General features: G+C 60.5%; 2 protein-coding genes across 3 annotated transcripts in view; both read left to right on the forward strand.

Annotated features, from left to right (window-relative positions):
• The first annotated feature begins 376 nt into the window (after positions 1-376).
• On the forward strand, positions 377-10339 carry FURIN (furin, paired basic amino acid cleaving enzyme). Of its 2 annotated transcripts, XM_045286359.1 has the most exons (16): positions 377-1233; positions 3222-3564; positions 3869-3967; positions 4052-4147; positions 4338-4466; positions 4584-4660; positions 4865-4953; positions 5372-5544; positions 5878-6090; positions 6518-6618; positions 6743-6846; positions 6933-7050; positions 7140-7319; positions 7621-7745; positions 7861-7971; positions 8223-10339. In XM_045286359.1, exons 2-16 carry the CDS (start codon positions 3388-3390, stop codon positions 8807-8809), a joined length of 2379 nt encoding a protein of 792 aa, XP_045142294.1. In that variant the 5' UTR covers positions 377-1233; positions 3222-3387; the 3' UTR covers positions 8810-10339. The 2 variants fall into 2 exon arrangements, with proteins under 2 accessions (XP_045142294.1, XP_004708271.1); XM_004708214.2 differs by lacking the exon at positions 377-1233 and having other exon boundaries at positions 2202-3564.
• Positions 10340-11270: 931 nt separating this feature from the next.
• The window catches only part of FES (FES proto-oncogene, tyrosine kinase), an 11345-nt gene continuing 4526 nt past the window's right edge, over positions 11271-18089 (forward strand). The window contains 11 exon segments of the mRNA XM_004708094.2: positions 11271-11293; positions 11662-11883; positions 12024-12197; positions 14348-14444; positions 14567-14750; positions 16228-16365; positions 16458-16577; positions 16708-16830; positions 16943-17129; positions 17251-17334; positions 17701-18036. Of these exon segments, the coding sequence (XP_004708151.1) occupies positions 11671-11883; positions 12024-12197; positions 14348-14444; positions 14567-14750; positions 16228-16365; positions 16458-16577; positions 16708-16830; positions 16943-17129; positions 17251-17334; positions 17701-18036 (1656 nt within the window). The 5' untranslated portion in view covers positions 11271-11293; positions 11662-11670.

Below are 18089 nucleotides of genomic sequence, written 5' to 3' on the forward strand. Positions count from 1 at the left end.
CGGTACTTTTCCGCTGGCGGCCAGGGCGAGCCCTCTGACCTCAGGAAGCGCCTGGGAGGCCCCTGCTGGGGGCGGGATGGGGAGAGCATTCCGGAGCTCTGGGTGCTCCCGCCTCCCGGGGCCACGGCCGGCGAGGGCCCGAGCTCCCGCGGGGGAAGGGGAGGAGCGGCTGGGGGCAAGGCGGAGGGGATTATTCACGGGCCGGGCCTCGCCCCCGCCGCGCACCTGTGTGGGGCGAGGACTCAGGTGTGGAGCCTGCGGGCGCCGGGAGGCTGGCTCAGGTAGCTTCCCCTCTGCCTCCCCGGAAGGCTAGGCTGAGGGTCCCCTGCTCCCGCCGAGGGGGAGCTGGACGGAGGGGCGGCCTGCATGCCAGACAGGTGTGACAGCCCTCATTTGTCTGGTTTATACCTGCATTCTCACCATCCCCCACCCCTCTGCCCCTGCGCTGGCGGATCTTCTAGCTGTGGAGACTCGTGCAATTTTCCCTGACTTTGACTTTCCACCGAGTTCGGAAAGTGGTCCCGAGAAGTGCATCGGGGAAGGGGGAACTCCAGGTGGTGTGGCCTAGTGGAGGCTTGGGAGCTACTGGCCAGGTGTGGACACAGCACAGGAATGGGGCCAGGGCATGCCCTATTCAAGGCTTGCCCTATTTCGAACACAGTAGCCTCAGCTTGACTTTTCCTTTATTGGACTTCTATATACGGCTTGATTAAAAGTAAATAAATAAAATGAAAGGATTCTGTGGCTTTATAAAAAGAAAGTTTGAAAACAGCTGGTGTAGCAGTTTTTACCACCAAGGAAACTGAGGCTCGGAGAGAGGAAGTGACTTGTCTAAGATCACACAGCCAATGTGCGGCTGGGCCTGGACTGAAAGTCAGGATTTCAGTAGAGCCTCTTAGAGGCTGTAACAGGACCTGGCTTGGTGGCTGTTTGCTGGAAAGAGAGCCGGGATCGGGTTTCTGAGACAACCCTCCAGTGGTGGCAGTGTCCCACAGATCCCCCAGGGGCCTGGGAAACAGCAGCCAGGCACTGAGGTGGAGACAGTTTGGGGGCTGGCCCACCACTGGAAGGGCTCTGTGTGTGTTGGGGTGGCCAGGGCTGGAGAAAAAAGACCCTGGAGCACGGCCAGGCAGAGCACCCACAGCCCTCAGAGCCAGTCCTGAGTAAGAGGGGATCACGGAGCCCAGAAATACTAGCCTCCCTCCGGATCTGAGAGGAGCAGGGACTCTAAGGGTGAGTCAGTCTGTGATGCTGGGGGGGTGGGGGGTGGGAAAGCCCATTCATTCATTGTTCTCAGCTTCAGGCTCTGGTTGGGGGTGGGTGGGGAGGGTCCTCCCTTTTTCCTGGATGCTGAGACAGGCCTCTCTGGTGGGTTGGAGGCTCCCACCCTCACCACGACTCAGGATACTGGGCTGTCTTTTTGGGTGTTGCCTAAAGCCTGCTTTCTTTCCGGGTGCTGCAAGGTCATTAAGTAGTTGGTTAATCACCTTTAACGTCAGGCAGTTGTGGTTCGATCTACACCTTGTGGGGACCTGGGCCAGCCCCTGCCAGCTTTGGGATACTTGTGGGACTCGGCGCTGTGATAAGGTGGGCTTTTGCATGGGCTCGGGACCCACGAGCAGCTGTTGTGGCTTGAGGGGAGAAGAGGCTTTGCCCCAGGGGTGGGGGTCCACATCCTCTAAATAAGCCTGTGGGGTTCCTTCACCTTCTAGGCCGGGTGTCTGCCCAGCTACTGCTCAGGCCCAAGGCCTCCGGGGCTGTGGCTCTCAGGCCTGCCCTGTGGACTCTGCCCATTGGGGTGAGGAGGAGCTGACACGGTGGAGGCCAACCCCCATCAGCTGTCAGGTTATTTTGGTGTAAACTGAAAATGCTCCAGGAATGGTGTATGGAGTTGCCCCCCCACCAACTCCAAGCCTGTGGGGTGGGGTGTGGGACATCAGGGCAGGCATGCTGCCAACAGACCCATCATGGCAGAGAGCAGCGCCTCGAAAATGAGGGGTTCGGAGCAGGTGGCGTCATCTGTCCAGCTCCCCAGGCCTGGGTGGACTAGATTCCCTGTGCCATCCAGTACAGAGTGGTCTATGGGGCTAGCCAGGGGAGGAGTAAGGGTACCCAGGGCCCTGTGGACAAACATGCTCCCCACCAAGCCTGGCATTGAGATAAACTACCTTTAGGAACCTCCTCGGGGACCTCCCCCAATTTGCCTCCTCTCTAGGGCCAAGGCCTGGCTCATCAGGGGTGCAATGTGGGGACAGTTATGTGGCCCCGGGCAGAGAGGTCCTCCTGTCTGTTGGCTGAAGGTGGAAAAACAACAGGAGGAGTATTGATTCAGCCTCACCTTGGCACTCCTGGCTCTGCAGCCTGTTTGTCCTGGCTGCCCAAGCTCGAATTACGCAAGCTGGTGGGCGTGGAGTGAGCTAGCTGGTGACTGGGGGCCCTTGGGTCCAGGTAGGACAGGGCTCACACAGCCCCAATGTGTCCCAGGAGACAGTGGAAGATGATCTAGCACCCCTGACCTTGGGCTGCCCACCTGTCTGGGCCACAGCATAGAGGGAAGGGAGCCCACTCTGGTCCTCACCTCCCCAGAGCCCTTCCCAGTGAGGGTCACCCACTCCTTACCCCCAGGGGCTGTGCAGTTACCTCGCTGTGGCTGGGCTGGCTTTGCTAAACCAAGAAAGCCCAGGGAGTTGTGTGGGGTGCCTCATATTTGAGGGGTGAGGAAATGAAAAGCCAACATTTTCTTCCTTTACAAAATATACCCAGGTAGTTTGGAGACTATACAAAGACACGGAGAAATTACTCGTAATTCTGAGCACCCCAAGAGAACCATTGTTAACATTTTCGCATGTGTCCTTCCAGATTTTGTTTTGTGGCTGTGTATAAATACACATGTATAAATAGTTCTTTAAAAACAAAATCGGATTGTGTGTACATCCTGCAGTATAAACCTATCTTTTCTACCTCTTTTCCCCCTTAATTGTCCCTGAGTCTGAGTGACTCAGCCTTGGTAGACTCTGCGCCCATCTTGTGTCTACCTGTATGTGGGGTCCATCTTTCCATCAGTCCAGTTGACCTTGAGGGGCTGGGTTTCTTGGGGAGGCTCATTCTCACCCCCTCCAGTTGCCCTTTGTGGTCTGCGTTGAGCTAGGAAGGGCTGGGAAGGGCAACTCTAGTGTGGGGCAGGTCCAGACCGACCCTCTGCTTCTCCCTTTTCTTCTCAGAGCCCCCAGGACAGCCTTCATCCGCTCAGTTCAGCCCAGCCCGTCATGGACCCATACCCCCACCAGCCAACCACAGGCCATAGGCAGTGAGCAGGCACTTGGGGGCCGAGGCCCTGTGACCAGGCCCAGGGGACAGGAGCTCCAGGGTCCCAGCCACCTGCCCCTGATGGAGTTGAGGCCCTGGTTGCTATGGGTAGTAGCAGCAGCAGGAGCCTTGGTCCTGCTGGCAGCTGATGCCCATGGCCAGGAGGTCTTCACCAACACATGGGCTGTGCACATCCCCGAAGGCCTGGCCGTGGCTGACAGTCTGGCACGCAAGCATGGCTTCCTCAACCTGGGCCAGGTGGGTATTCTTACCTGGTTGGGGGGCAGGGCTTCTAGTGCGGGAAGCAGGGGCAATTGGGCTTGTTTCCCTGGGGCATCTAAGTAATGCGGAGCAGTAGCTTGTCCTGCCGGGGCCTTGGAGGACCAATATATTCCAACCAGGGCAGCCGCTCAGGCCCCTGCTCAGCTCTTGCTGGGTCCTGGGCAAGGAGCAGCTGCACCCCTTGTGCCGGGCACCTCTCCTCCCCCCATGCCACTGTCCACCCCCACTGTGCCCGCCTCCCCGAGGACTGACAGATGGAAATCTCCCTGCTCTATTGCAGATTGTTGGTGACTATTACCACTTCTGGCATCGAGCAGTGACAAAGCGGTCCCTGTCGCCTCACCGCCTGCGGCACAGCCGGCTGCAGAGGGAGCCTCAAGTGAGAGCAGCTCCAGCCCCCTTGCCGAGCGCCCCCCCCCCTCGCTCTCCCCACACCACATCAGCTGGTCTCACTCCCTCACAGGTCCGATGGCTGGAGCAGCAGGTGGCAAAGCGGAGGACCAAAAGGGATGTGTACCTGGAGCCCACGGACCCCAAGTTTCCCCAGCAGTGGTACCTGGTATGGCACCTCCCTGTTCCTCCTCCCCGGCTGGGAGGGTATGTACGCAGGCCGATCTGAAGATGCCGCCTCTGATTCCTTCTGTCCAGCCAGCCCTCCCTAATCCACCAGCACCTGGTGGCCTTTCTGCAGGGATGGGTGGAGGAGGAGGTCCATCAGTACTAGGGTGACGGGATGGGTCTCTCTACAGTCTGGCATCCCCCAGCGGGACCTGAACGTGAAGGAGGCCTGGGCACAGGGCTACACGGGGCACGGCATTGTGGTCTCCATCCTGGACGACGGCATTGAGAAGAACCACCCGGACCTGGCAGGCAATTATGTGAGGAGGCGGGGAGCAGGCAGCCAACAGTCCCTGCCCCTGGCGTGGGTGTGTCGGGGGCTGCCCTGTACTATTGTGGGCTCAGGCCGGCCCTGACTACAGCCGTGTCCTATCTAGGACCCTGGAGCCAGCTTCGATGTAAACGACCAGGACCCTGACCCCCAGCCGCGGTACACACAGATGAATGACAACCGGTGAGTGCCGGCGGGCTCTGACCTGCACCCCCTTCTCTTGCCCACCAGGGAGGCAAGGCAGAGCCGGGAGCTCTCCACTGAAGCCCTGGGCCAGCCGGGCCCTGAGGGCAGGTTGGCCCTGGCTGTGTGGAGGCCATGTGGGGTGGTCCTGGGCAGCGGGGTGGGTCTGCCCTGCCTCCATAATGGTATCTCTCGGCCCGGCAGGCATGGCACCCGGTGTGCTGGTGAGGTGGCCGCAGTGGCCAACAACGGTGTCTGCGGTGTAGGTGTGGCCTTCAATGCCCGCATTGGAGGTGGGTGGGGGCCCCAACCACCCTGACTCTGGGGTGGAGCCTTTCAAGTGGATTTTTTCTCTGCCCACCTCCCATCTGGCTGCTGCCAGCCACTTGCTCCCTGTGGATCCTGTGGGTGGACACTCCACTCTGGCAGGGTGGGCGGTGCCCCTCACAGCCCACCCTGAGGCTCCTTTGAACGCCCAGAGATTCCTTCTCATCCAGAAGGTGTGGTATGAGGGGGCTGTCTCCCCAGCGTCTCACCCTGAAAGGCAGAGTAGTTAGGGAGTCAGGAGTCCCGAGCACCTGTGTCAGACCCCATACTGGCCTCTCCCCTCCCCCTGCCCTCCCTTGGTGCTGCAGAGCTGGGGGAGCACTAGGGGTACCCCTGGCAGCAGGACCCATGCAGCATCCCTCTCCCCGCCCCTTCCATGGCCAGGGGTACGCATGCTGGATGGCGAGGTGACTGATGCGGTGGAGGCACGCTCACTGGGCCTGAACCCCAACCACATCCACATCTACAGCGCCAGCTGGGGCCCTGAGGATGACGGCAAGACAGTGGATGGGCCGGCCCGCCTCGCTGAGGAGGCCTTCAGCCGGGGGGTCAACCAGGTGAGGGGCGGGCCCAGCCCGCCAACCCTCAGGGGCCTCCTTGTGTGTTTCTATTCTTTTCCTTATTCTTGCATTTAACTTTAATTGTATACAAAGTGTGCTTATCAAGACAGGAACAGACAGAGAAAAGCAAACAGCCCCTCCCCCGAGGTCTGAAGTCAGCACAGGGACATAGGCACCTGACCCACACTGGCTCTCTCAGGGGCCCAGGAACGGATGGGGAGTGGGGGGGTGAGGGCAAAGGCAGCGAAGGAATCCCCAGCCTCGGCAGTCTGTAAGCAGACTCCTGCCAGGACCCCGCTGCCGAGTGACCCCGGCCCACTCTGTCCCCAGGGCCGCCAGGGACTGGGCTCCATCTTTGTCTGGGCCTCGGGGAACGGGGGCCGGGAACACGACAGCTGCAACTGCGACGGCTACACCAACAGCATCTACACGCTGTCCATCAGCAGCGCCACCCAGTTCGGCAACGTGCCCTGGTACAGCGAGGCCTGCTCGTCCACGCTGGCCACCACCTACAGCAGCGGCAACCAGAACGAGAAGCAGATCGTGAGTGGGGCCCCGGCGGGCAGGGCTGGACATGCTGCCCCGGGCATCTCCGAGCGTGAGCAGCTCGGGTACCCCCACCCCCACCATGGGTACTCCCTGAAAGCATGTGCAAGGGGCCCTCAAAGAGTTTGTGGAGAAAGAGAACAAAACGATCGTGGGGGTTTTCCACCAGCGTTTTGAAGCCCCCTCATAGCGCCCCCATTGATCTCAGGCCTCTACTTGAACCTCCTTGCCCCTCAGCAAACTGCAGGCCACAGAGGACCTGTCCACAGCATGCTCCCAAGGGAGCAGCTGGAACGAGGTGTCTCGGCCTTGGCTGGCCACCATCTGGAGCAGGGACTCCTAGGCAGTGTGTGGGGGTGGGGGGCAGACAGCCTCTCTGTCCCTGTTGTCCTCTTACATCCCAACCCCACTGTCGCTTCGGTAGGTAACCACTGACTTGCGGCAGAAGTGCACAGAGTCGCACACAGGCACCTCAGCCTCAGCCCCCTTGGCAGCTGGCATCATCGCTCTCACCCTGGAGGCCAAGTAAGTGGGGGTGGGGGTGCTGGGGGGCAGGGCACTACCCCCACCATTACTTTCTTGCCAAGCAGCTCTTAGTCCCCAGCTTGGCTGAACAAAAGACTGAGCCCCGGCCTCTCCCTCTCTGCAGTAAGAACCTCACCTGGAGAGACATGCAGCACCTGGTGGTACAGACCTCAAAGCCGGCCCACCTCAGTGCTGACGATTGGGCCACCAACGGGGTGGGCCGGAGAGGTGAGCGCAGGGGTCGCGGGGCTAGGCTTTGGGGCAGGCTGGGTCCCTCTGTGCTTCCCAGCTGACTCTGTCTTCTTGCCCCACAGTGAGCCACTCCTATGGCTATGGGCTACTGGACGCAGGCGCCATGGTGGCCCTGGCCCAGAACTGGACGACCGTGGCCCCCCAGAGGAAGTGCATCATCGACATCCTCACAGAACCCAAGTGAGGATGGAGCCAGGCTGGGCAGGGGCGAGTGGGCTCTGTGGCATGAGGCTCACGGGTAAGAGACCACCATGACGCTGTCCACACAGGGACATCGGGAAGCGGCTCGAAGTGCGGAAGACTGTGACCGCGTGCCTCGGGGAGCCCAACCACATCACCCGGCTGGAGCACGCTCAGGCCAGGCTCACCCTGTCCTATAATCGCCGTGGCGATCTGGCCATCCACTTGGTCAGCCCCATGGGCACCCGCTCCACCCTGCTGGCTGCCAGGTGCCTGACACCACCACCCCACCCCACCCCCTGCCCCCTGCATGGAGCCGTGCAGTCACTCATGCACCTTCCCTCATGCTCACTCGGTCCCCCTGAAACACCTGTGCAGGAGGGGGCAGCTGTATTCTGTCCTAGGGAGTCCCGGAACCCTCACAGGCTGCCAGGATGCTGGCTGGGAACTAGAGCCCAGCTAGCAGGCAATTCCAGCCCGGCAGGGGAGGGAATATGACCCAGCTGTTGTGGGCATGGGGCCCTTTGAAGCCTCAGAGAACTGAGTGCACACACCTCTTCCCGCCCCCAGGCCACACGACTACTCCGCAGATGGATTTAATGACTGGGCCTTCATGACGACCCACGCCTGGGATGAGAACCCCGCTGGCGAGTGGGTCCTGGAGATCGAAAACACCAGTGAAGCCAACAACTATGGTAGCCAAGTCCCGGGAAGAAGGGGTGAGGGGGCTCAAAGGCCCACCCTCGGGCAGGCCTGGGATCTGGCCTGGGTCCCTGCACCCCCTAACTGCTGCCTTCCCATCATGACTAGGGACGCTGACCAAGTTTCTCCTTGTGCTGTATGGCACAGCCCCGGAGGGGCTGCCCGCACCCCCCGAGAGCAGCGGCTGCAAGACCCTCACGTCCAGCCAGGCCTGTGTGGGTGAGTGCTGGGTGATAGGTGGAAGGCGCCTGCCTCACAGACTAGCTCGAGAAAGGAAGAGTAGTCAGAAGAGACCCGGGGCTCCTGGGGCCCTTGGGGTGACTCATTCTGCAGTTGGGGACAGTGGGGACTGGGCTTGAGGTTGCAATTCCCGGGTCTGCCGTGGTCCCGGGCTGAGGAATCACATGCCCTTGGGTGGCTGCATCCCCATGGTCAGCTGGGCTGACCCTTCCCCACCTTCCCTCTGACAGTGTGTGAAGAAGGCTTCTCTCTGCACCAGAAGAGCTGCGTCCAGCACTGCCCACCAGGCTTCACTCCCCACGTCCTCAACACGCACTATAGCACAGAGAACGACGTGGAAACCATCCGAGCCAGCGTCTGCACCCCCTGCCACAACTCATGTGCCACATGCCAGGGGCTGGCCCCCACAGACTGCCTCAGCTGCCCCAGCCACGCCTCCCTGGACCCTGTGACACAAACATGCTCCCGGCAAAGCCAGAGCAGCCGGGAGTCCCCGGCGCAGCAGCTGCCCCCACCCTCCCCGGAGGTGGAGACGGAGCCCCAGCGGGCGGGCCTGCTGCCCTCCCACCTGCCCGAGGTGGTGGCCGGCCTCAGCTGCGCCTTCATTGTGCTGGTCTTCGTCACTGTCTTCCTGGTCCTGCAGCTGCGCTCTGGCTTAAGCTTCCGTGGGGTGAAGGTGTACACCATGGACCGGGGCCTCATCTCCTACAAGGGGCTACCGCCCGAAGCCTGGCAGGAGGAGTGCCCATCGGACTCAGAGGAGGACGAGGGCCGGGGCGAGAGGACTGCCTTCATCAAAGACCAGAGCGTCCTTTGACGAGCGCCCACTGCCCATCCCGCAAGCCGACCCCCTTCTTGGGCACTTTTTAATTCACCAAAGTATTTTTTTATCTTGGGACTGGGCTTGGGACCCCCAGGTGGGAGGCAAGTGGGGGGGCAGACTGCTTCACACAACACTTGGCTGTCTGCAGTGGGGTCCCAGGACTTGGGGGGTGGGGGTGGCGGGAGCAGCCTCTTGCCCACCCTCAGCAGCCCTGGTGTGGAGAATGGCATGAAAGCTGAGGGGCAGCTTTCCAAGGCCCAGGCCAGCAGGCGATCCTGTGGAGTGAAGAGGCATGGCCCTTTTCTCTGGGGTGCCCGGCCCCGGCCGCAGCCCGGGCTGTGCTCCTCCGAAGCAATAATGGTCCTCATCTTGGCAACAGGGAGGTGGGCCTACGGGGTACGAGAAGAAGGAGGAGGTCATGTCTCCAAGGGCTTTGCATCCCAACCCATTCCCCTGTGTGATGAGCCTCCAGCAGAAGTGTTTATCATAGGAAGGGACCATGGCAAGCAGGTGCTGCCAACGTGTGCACGGGCGCCTGTGCCCTGCCGCACTGATGCCTCCACAGCTGGCCAGCCAGGCTGAGCAGGGTTGGCCAGCCCAGGCTGGCACTCCAGCCGAGCCCCCCTCCCACCTTCGCCTCCAGCCAGGGCCCAAGTCCCTGTTTTCTGAGCCCGGGGCTGCCTGGGCTGTTGGCACTCACAGTCCTGGAGCCCCTGGGTGGGTGGTGGGGAGGGACAGCGGCCTAGGAGGGTCGTCCCCCCCACCTTCCACCCAATGCTGCTTTCCCCTGTGGGGATCTCAGGGGCTGTTTGAGGATATATTTTCACTCTGTGATGATTTCACTTAAAGATGCTGATTTTTTGGGGGGGTATTTTTTATTGGGGGGTAGCTGCTGGACCACCCACTTTCCCACACCTACTGCCCCCCTGCTCTTCCCCAGGCTGCCCCAGCCTGCGGTATCGGGCTGCAGCGTCTTGCTGAGGTAGCTGAGCCCCGAGACCGGAAACGACAGGCTGACTGCGTGGGCCCTAGGAAAGGGTTACTGCGGGTGAGGGGGGGCGGAGGGGGGGCAGGCTGTCATCTGTGTTTCACATGGGGCTCACCGTGCCAAGGGCTCATGGGTCATTGGTTCTAGTACCAGGGGTGGCTGGGCGGTGGCACTGCACCCCCCTGACACTGTGCCCTGGAAGAAAGCATTGACCTGTCATGCCCCCCACACTCTCCTCTTTGACGTGCCTTTTGCACCCCTCCCATTAGGACAATCAGTCCCCTCCCATCTGGGAGCTCCCTTTTCTCTCCCATTGCCCCTCCTGGCACCCAGCCACCTGCCCAGGGGTGCTCCTTCTCCCACCCTCCACTGTCCCCTGTGGCCAGCCCAGCTGGTTTTGTAAGATACTGGGTTGGTGCACAGTGATTTTTTTTCTTGTAATTTAAACAGGCCCAGCATTGTTGGATTCTATTTAATGGACACGAGATAATGTTAGAGGTTTTAAAGTGATTAAATGTGCAGACTATGCAAACCAGGCCTGGTCTCCAGTGTGGTGGTATTGTTCTTTCTGGGCCCCGGGCCCTATGCTGCCTGGGAGGTGGGTGGGCCAGGGAAAGGCCCATGGGGGATCCTGCCAGCTCTTTAGTGGTTCAAGTCCCCACCAAGAGCCTCTTGTGAGGAAGGAGATGACAGCTGGAGACAGGGAGCCCCCTGGATCTCTGAAGCATTTCCACCCCCAAAGAAGTCCTAGTTCCTGGGTTCCACTGGTGGGTGGTGATGGTTAAGAGCCCCCTCCAGGGACCTGTGGGCCAGTCGCTCCATCTCTCCCTTGGCTGCTGTGACCTGCCCGCCAGCAGCCAGGACTGGGGCCCTAGTGCAGCAGAATGCCTGGGGGTGGGGGCCTGGCTGAACCTAGACTGCTCCTGAGACAGAGAACCAAGTCCCAGCCCTGCCCCAGTACCTGGTGGGGAGGGCGGCCTTTCCTGGGAATACCTCCTTGGAAATTTTATTCAAATAAAGCTGGCGCCTCTTTCTCCTTAGGGGATCCAGTTGGGTGGGGAAGGCCTGGGCCAGCCTTTCCCCTTCCTCCTCTGAGGCTGCCCTCCAGGGGTCTCGCCCAGGGCCCAGCCTCCCCACCACGCGCACCCCAACGCACTCATGGGCTGCTTCGCTGGGCTCGCCAGGCGCTGGCCCAGCAGGCTGCTCTTGCGCAGGGCCATTCTTTGCCGGGCCCCCTCCTCCCTTCCGTTTCCGCAGCCCTGCGGACGGACAGACGGCCGGAGGTTGCGGCCAGGCGCTGCTCAGAGGGGGGTGGGGGCCACTCCCGCCTGCCCCTTCCCCTTAGCGGTCCCGCCCCGGGGGAGGGGGGAGTGTGCTGGGCCAACTGAAACCACAGGAGGAGGAGGAAGCTCGGAATCAGGAACTGGCCAGAGGTCGGCGTGGGGACCCGAGTCAGGCCCAGGCTGCCCCAGGAGCGGCTACCCCCGAGGGTAACTCCAGCCTGGAAGGGAAGCGGCGGGGCGGGGGGCCGTGGGGGTGGGGGTGGTCAGGCAGAGAGCTGTCATGGGAAGGGGCCTGTGGAGGGCTGAAGTGACCAACTGGGTGCGGGCTTAGCCCAGTCAAGGGCCAGGGCCCATGAGCCCTTGTAAAACGGGTGCAGGGTGGAAGGAAGGGCCCTGGGAGGGGCTTTACTGGCTCCCTGCTTGGCCTAGTGCACAGGCGACCTGAGGGCTCATCCTAGCCCAGGCTGCTCTTTGTAATCCTTGCTAACCCCGCCTTTTGCTTAATGACAGCGCCCCCATCCTTCTCCACCCCACCACGCAGCACCCCCATCTCCAACTGCTGCCTTGTTCCCCAGCTTAGCACCATGGGCTTCTCTTCGGAGCTGTGCAGCCCCGAGGGCCACGGGGCAGTGCAGCGGCTGCAGGAGGCCGAGCTCCGGCTGTTGGAGGGCATGCGCAAATGGATGGCCCAGCGGGTCAAGAGTGACCGAGAATACGCGGGACTGCTGCACCACATGTCCCTGCAGGACGGCGGGGCCCAGGGCCGAGGCCCGGGTTCCAACAGCCCCATCAGTCAGGTGAGGGCCCCGGAACTCCTAGCGGGTGCTGGCCCCACCTGCCAACCCTCTCCCTCTCTGGAACCCACTGGGGACTGGCGGGGTTGGAGACTCAGGAGCCATTGCCCCCTCATGCCCTGCCTTCCCACCCTGCGCTGTAGTCCTGGGCAGAGATCACCAGCCAGACGGAGGGCCTGAGCCGCTTGCTGAGGCAGCACGCGGAGGATCTGAACTCTGGGCCCCTGAGCAAGCTGAGCCTGCTGATCCGGGAGCGGCAGCAGCTTCGAAAAACCTACAGTGAGCTTTGGCAGCAGCTGCAGCAGGAGCTCACCAAGGTGGGTGGAGGGTAGGGGTGGGGGGGTTCTGGGCCCTTTCGCAGCTTTTGCACAAGAGCTCCTGGACCCACTGGGGAAGTGAAAGTCAGCCGCAGGGCCTGCCCAACCCTGCTGCAGTTTCCTCCCCCTGCTTCTGCACACCTTCTGAGCTCCCTACTGTGTGCATGGCCGAGGAAGACATGGAGAGGGAAAAGGTCAGGGTGCAGTATGGCACCGACAAAACAGACAACTTTCCTCTAGTTCTTTAATCCTTCCTCTCCCCCACTATCATGACCCCAGTTCTACCTTACAAATCCAGCTAGACCAGAGCATTGACAGGGGTACAGGTAAGAGCTGAAACACGGGAAGTCCAGGACAGATTAACCCCTCAGGACCAATAATGAGAGTAGTGATACCAGGAGGGTAAAGGGAAGGGGGCGGGGGGAAGGAGACCCGATCACGATGATCTACATATAACCCCCTCCCTGGGGGACAACGGACAACAGAAAAGTGGGTGAAGGGAGACAGCAGTCAGTGTAAAACATGAAAAAAAAATTGTAAATTATCAAGGGTTCCTGAGGGAGGGAGGGGAAAAATGAGGAGCTGATACCAAGGGCTCAAGTAGAAAGAAACTGTTTGAAAATGATGATGGCAACATATGCACAATGGATGGATGTATTAATTGTGATGAGAGCGGTAAGCGCCCCAATCAAATGATTTTAAAAAGAGGGGTGACGATTGGGGCCAGGCCTTTGGGAGGAACAGGATCTGGCTCTTGCCCTCAGTGGTCTGTCGGGCTGGGGAAGCTGAGAGATTGAAATTAGGGCTCATCATTTTGCCCTTGGCCCAGGCTGTCCGTGAGCTGTCCACTTCCCTGCCCTTCAGCAAGCATCTCCTCAGGCCTTTTCCCGGCGTCTCCAAAGACGCTATACAGCAATAGCATGGTCCCCTGACATAATGGTCAAGTGTCGGTCTGTGAAGCCAGCCTCCTTCAGTTTGAATCCCACTCGCCTCCCTGGTCTGTGTGGTTAGGGGATGGCCATTTACTTGGGTGCTCTAGGCTCCCCATTCATTCACTATCCTGTCAGGCCCCCTAAGAGCCCTGGTGCAGAATGTGTTACATGTTAGGCTGCTAACCACAAGGTCAGCAGTTTGAAACCCCGAGCTGCTCCACGTGAGAAAGATGAGGCTTTCTACCCCCATAGAGATTTACAGTCACAGCCTCGGAAACCCACAGGGGAAGTTCTATCCTGTTCCATAGGGTCGCTATGAGTCTGACTCAATGGCCAAGTTTGGCCAGGCCCCTATACTAGCTTGCTGCCACCAGTACAGGCCTTGCCATGGCCCCACAGCGGCCCCTGGTGGCCAGCAAGGCCCTACTCCTCTCGTACTTAATCCAGCGAGTTGTAGACAACAGTGTGCACTGGATCACAACCATGCCTGTTTGCCTTCGCATCGTTTATGATGACTGTATTGCTGCAAAGGCAGAGGTGAGTAGTAAGGGACTAAATGACCTACAAAAACGAAGTACTCTGTCCCTTAAAGGAAAAGGCTAGTCTTCTGAGCTCTCGGTGAGGAAACAAGCTGGAGAGAGAGGCAGTGTTGGTGCACAGCTTCCCAGGGAGCTGGGATGGGAACTCTGTCTCAGAGTGCCATCTGTTGTTCCTGTCACCCTAAACAGAAATGTGGAGTTTCTTGCTAAAAAAAAAAAACAACCCCAAAAGCATTAAGAAGTCCAATACAGGAGAGCAATCGATGAAGCACACGACCCCACCGAACCAACTGCCGCCAGGTCAATTCCAACACACAGTGACCTCGTGAGCGAGCGTCACAGTGCAACTGGGCAGTCTCCACCACCGACCATTCAGTTAGTAACTGAGGGTTTCTGTATTCGCCATCCAGGGGCTTTGCTACCATGGGCTCTGTGTGGCTGGGCAGGTCACAAGTCCACGACTCTGGCTCTACTTGCCACAAAGACACCAGTTTAAAGCCAAAATAAGACAGTTGTAACCTGCCCAGTCCACCCATCTGCTTCTACCTAAATGCCTATCTGACCCTAACTTCAGTGGTCAGCTGCCCCAAAGGTCCCCAGCTGGGCCTGCCCTGGAAGACGAGCGTGGGTGTGCTGCCTGCCCGCACTGCTAAGCCATGGTGCCCTCCTCTGTCCACAGACGCATAGCCAGGACATTGAGAAGCTGAAGAGTCAGTACCGAGCCCTGGCCCGGGATAGCGCCCAGGCCCGGCGCAAGTACCAAGAGGCCAACAAAGGTTTGTGCTTTCCCCCTGTTTGGCAGCAAGGATGCTGAACCCCAAGCCAGTCCTAACCTGCCCAGGGGGCCCAAGGGAAGAAGGCTGCCTTAGTCAATGTGCCCCTCATCCCCTGCTCACAGACAAGGATCGTGACAAAGCCAAGGACAAGTATGTACGCAGCCTGTGGAAGCTCTCAGCCCACCATAACCGCTATGTGCTGGGCGTGCGGGCGGCCCAGCTGCATCACCAGCACCATCACCAGCTCATGCTGCCTAGCCTGCTGCAGTCGCTGCAGGACCTGCACCAGGACATGACGTGTATCTTGTAAGCCCTCAGCCCCGCCATCTCCACAATAGCCCCAGTGCCCTGTCACCGTGCTCAGAGGCAGGGGCCAGGAAATTCAAGTCTTTCAAAGGGCAGGTCATGTTCTCATATGAGAACTTGGGCAGGAGATTCCCAAGCTGTGCCTCTGACGCATCTCCAGGGTGGTGTCCTACTCTCTTCCCACTCCTGTTCCAGGGGCCAGAGACAACATCAGAGGGTGGCCAGGAGTGTGTTTTGGGCAAGTGGGCATGGCAGTGGGTGGAGGGAGGTACTTGCACTGGCGGGCGACCCACAGAGGGTGGTCAGAGTCGGCTGAACTGAAACAGCCTCATTGGGCCGTCCCTAGACCCTTTATGGAGCTTTGTTGCGAGTATTGAGCAAGGCTCTGGACTGTGATGGAGCGCTGAACAAAGCAGACAAAAATATCCGTCCTGAGGGGGTCTGTCGTGTTAGAAGAGAGGGAAAAAAATCCACAACGTTAATAAGTAAGACCCAAAGCCCTGCAGAGGCAAGAGGAGAAAGCCGAGAGGGAGCTACAGTTTTCACTGGGATGGTCTGGGAAAATCTCGTTGAGAAGATGATGTTTAGATAGAACCGAGGGAGGTGAGGGTGTTAACCATGGGGCTACCTGGGGAACGACCTTCCAGAAAAAGAGAAAACAGCAGGTGTGCCAGCTCTGGGGTGGCCAGTGCCCAAGGCTTTCGGGAACTCGAGGGCCTCGGAGCTTACAGAGTGAGGGGAGGTAGGGCCAGATGGAGCCTCAGGGGCCGGGCAATAGAGGCTCCAGGAGACCACAGGGAAGACTGAGAGAACCACCCTCGACATGAATGAGCTAGCTCCTCCACTGCGTGGAGAAGAAACGTCAGCAGGTGAGGACAGGCCGGGGCCCCAGACAGGACGTGGTAGCCATAGTCCTGATGACAGACCATGGCAGCTCCGAGCAGGGCAGTAGCAGCGGAGGTGTTAGGGACTGGTTGGGTCCTGGGTGCATTCTGAAGCAGGAGATGGTAGGCTTTCCTCTGGATTCCAAATGGACGTTATCAGGGCCACCACCGCCACGATGGGGCTCATGCGGGTGGAAGGTGACATGGCCATGAACTTAACAAGGAGAAGGCTACTGAAAGAGCAAGTTTAACGTCAGTGGGGTGGTGGGGAGGGCTGTCTGAGAGCTGTCACTGTGTTGGCTATCTGAGGCAGGTCAGGACTGGCTCAGTGAAATGTTGGTGGCCCAGAGTCCAGACCAGGACAGGGCTGGACACTTCCTGTACACAGATGTCACGCCCATGTCATCTCATTGGCTTTCTGTCACTACTCCACAAGGCAGGAGCTCTCATTATTCCCACAGCACATGTGGGGGAGAGCTGACTTCATCAGTGAGCAGGAGGTCACCCCACAGACAGGGTCACACCCCGTGTTCTAGGCCCTCAGCTGCCAGCTTGCTGCTCCCCTGACCCCGGGTCATCTGTCTCGGGGGCAGGAAAGAGATCTTGCAGGAGTACCTGGAGATCAGCAGCCTGGTGCAGGAGGAGGTGGTGGCCATTCACCAGGAGATGGCGGCAGCTGCTGCCCGCATCCAGCCTGAGGCCGAGTACCAGAGCTTCCTGCAACAGTATGGGTAAGCCTCTCCCAGCCCCTGTCCTGCTGGCCGGACACCAGGCCTGCTGGTCCCGATTACTGGTCACTGACTGGGCGCTGGGACCCCTGCAGGTCGGCACCCGATGTCCCACCCTGCGTCACCTTTGATGAGTCCTTGCTGGAGGAGGGTGAGCCGCTGGAGCCCGGGGAGCTGCAGCTGAATGAGCTGACGGTGGAGAGTGTGCAGCACACGTGCGTGGCAGCCTCGGCCTGCGGCCGGGGCAGGGCGGGAGGCCGCCCCTACGAGCTATGGCTGGGGGGCCCTTCAAGGATGCCTTTGAAGGGGACCCTAGTTCTAACGCTGCCCACCTCTTGAGCGTAGGATGACAGCAGTGACGGATGAGCTAGCCCTGGCCACCGAGACAGTGCTCAGCCGGCAGGAAACAGTTGCTCAGCTGCAGCGAGAGCTCTGGGACGAGGAGCAGAACACCCACCCCCGGGAGCGGTGAGCAGGCACCCCCACCCCCCCAAACCTCCTGCTGCCCTCCCTCCCTCTCCCAGACCTCCACCTGCAGCCTGAGCCTCCCTCTCTCCCTGAATCCTGCCCCTGCCCACAGGGTGCAACTGCTGGGCAAGAAGCAGGCACTGCAAGAGGCCCTTCAGGGGCTGCAGGTCGCGCTGTGCAGTCAGGCCAAGCTGCAGGCCCAGCAGCAGCTTCTGCAGACCAAGCTGGAGCAGCTGGGCCCCGGGGAGCCGCCCCCCGTGCCACTCCTGCAGGATGACCGCCACTCCACCTCCTCCTCGGTGAGCTGCCCACCCGAGCCCTGCGCCGCCAGCTGGGCCCACTTGCCCTGGCCTCGCTCCTCACTGTCGCCCTCCCCCTCCCCAAGCCTGGCCACCCGCTGACGTCTGTCCCTGGCCTCAGGAGCAGGAGCGAGAGGGGGGAAGGACGCCCACCCTGGAGATGCTTAAGAGCCACATCACGGGAATCTTCCGCCCCAAGTTCTCGGTGAGTGGAACCCAGCCTGGCTCTGCCCCTCCCACTGTCCTGAGGGGTGGGCCAGCCCCAGGTGTGTGTGGGGGGGGTCTCTGAGAGGTTCCCCCACCAGAGCGCGTGGTTTACACACTAGGAGGATACCCTCAGAGGAAACTCTGCCCAAGCTACCTCCTGGGCTTCCAGGCCGCCCCCAGCACCCCCTTTGAGAGGAGTGCCCGGTGGGAGAACTGCTTGCCCGGCTTCTCATCCCAGCCGAGCCCAGCCGAGCTGAAGGCGAGCCCTGGCCAGCGGGTGCTCCACGTGCCGCCGGAGTGGGTGTGAGAATGGAGGGGCCCTGTGGGCAGCCTGAGTGACCCTCCATCCTCCTCCCCTGCCCAGCTCCCCCCACCCCTGCAGCTGGTCCCCGAGGTGCAGAAGCCCCTGTATGAGCAGCTGTGGTACCACGGGGCCATCCCGCGGACGGAGGTTGTGGAGCTGCTGGTGCGCTCAGGGGACTTTCTGGTGCGGGAGAGCCAGGGCAAGCAGGAGTACGTGCTGTCCGTGCTGTGGGACGGGCTGCCCCGGCACTTCATCATCCAGTCAGCGGATGTGAGTGGGGCTTCCTCCTCCCACCCCCCACCCCTGCAGTCCCCACAGAGGATGGAGGCCATGGCCTCGATGGGTGTCCTCCTCTGGGAACCAGTATGGCAGAGCTGAAGGGCGCTGCCTGGGAGAGTCTTCTCCCCCTCACCCCTCCCTCTCCTCTCCCAGGGCTCAGGTGCCCCCAG

Source organism: Echinops telfairi, unplaced genomic scaffold (genome assembly GCF_000313985.2).
Source record: "Echinops telfairi isolate 266 unplaced genomic scaffold, ASM31398v2 ScPeMD7_7;HRSCAF=31, whole genome shotgun sequence".
NCBI classification, from domain to species: domain Eukaryota; kingdom Metazoa; phylum Chordata; class Mammalia; order Afrosoricida; family Tenrecidae; genus Echinops; species Echinops telfairi.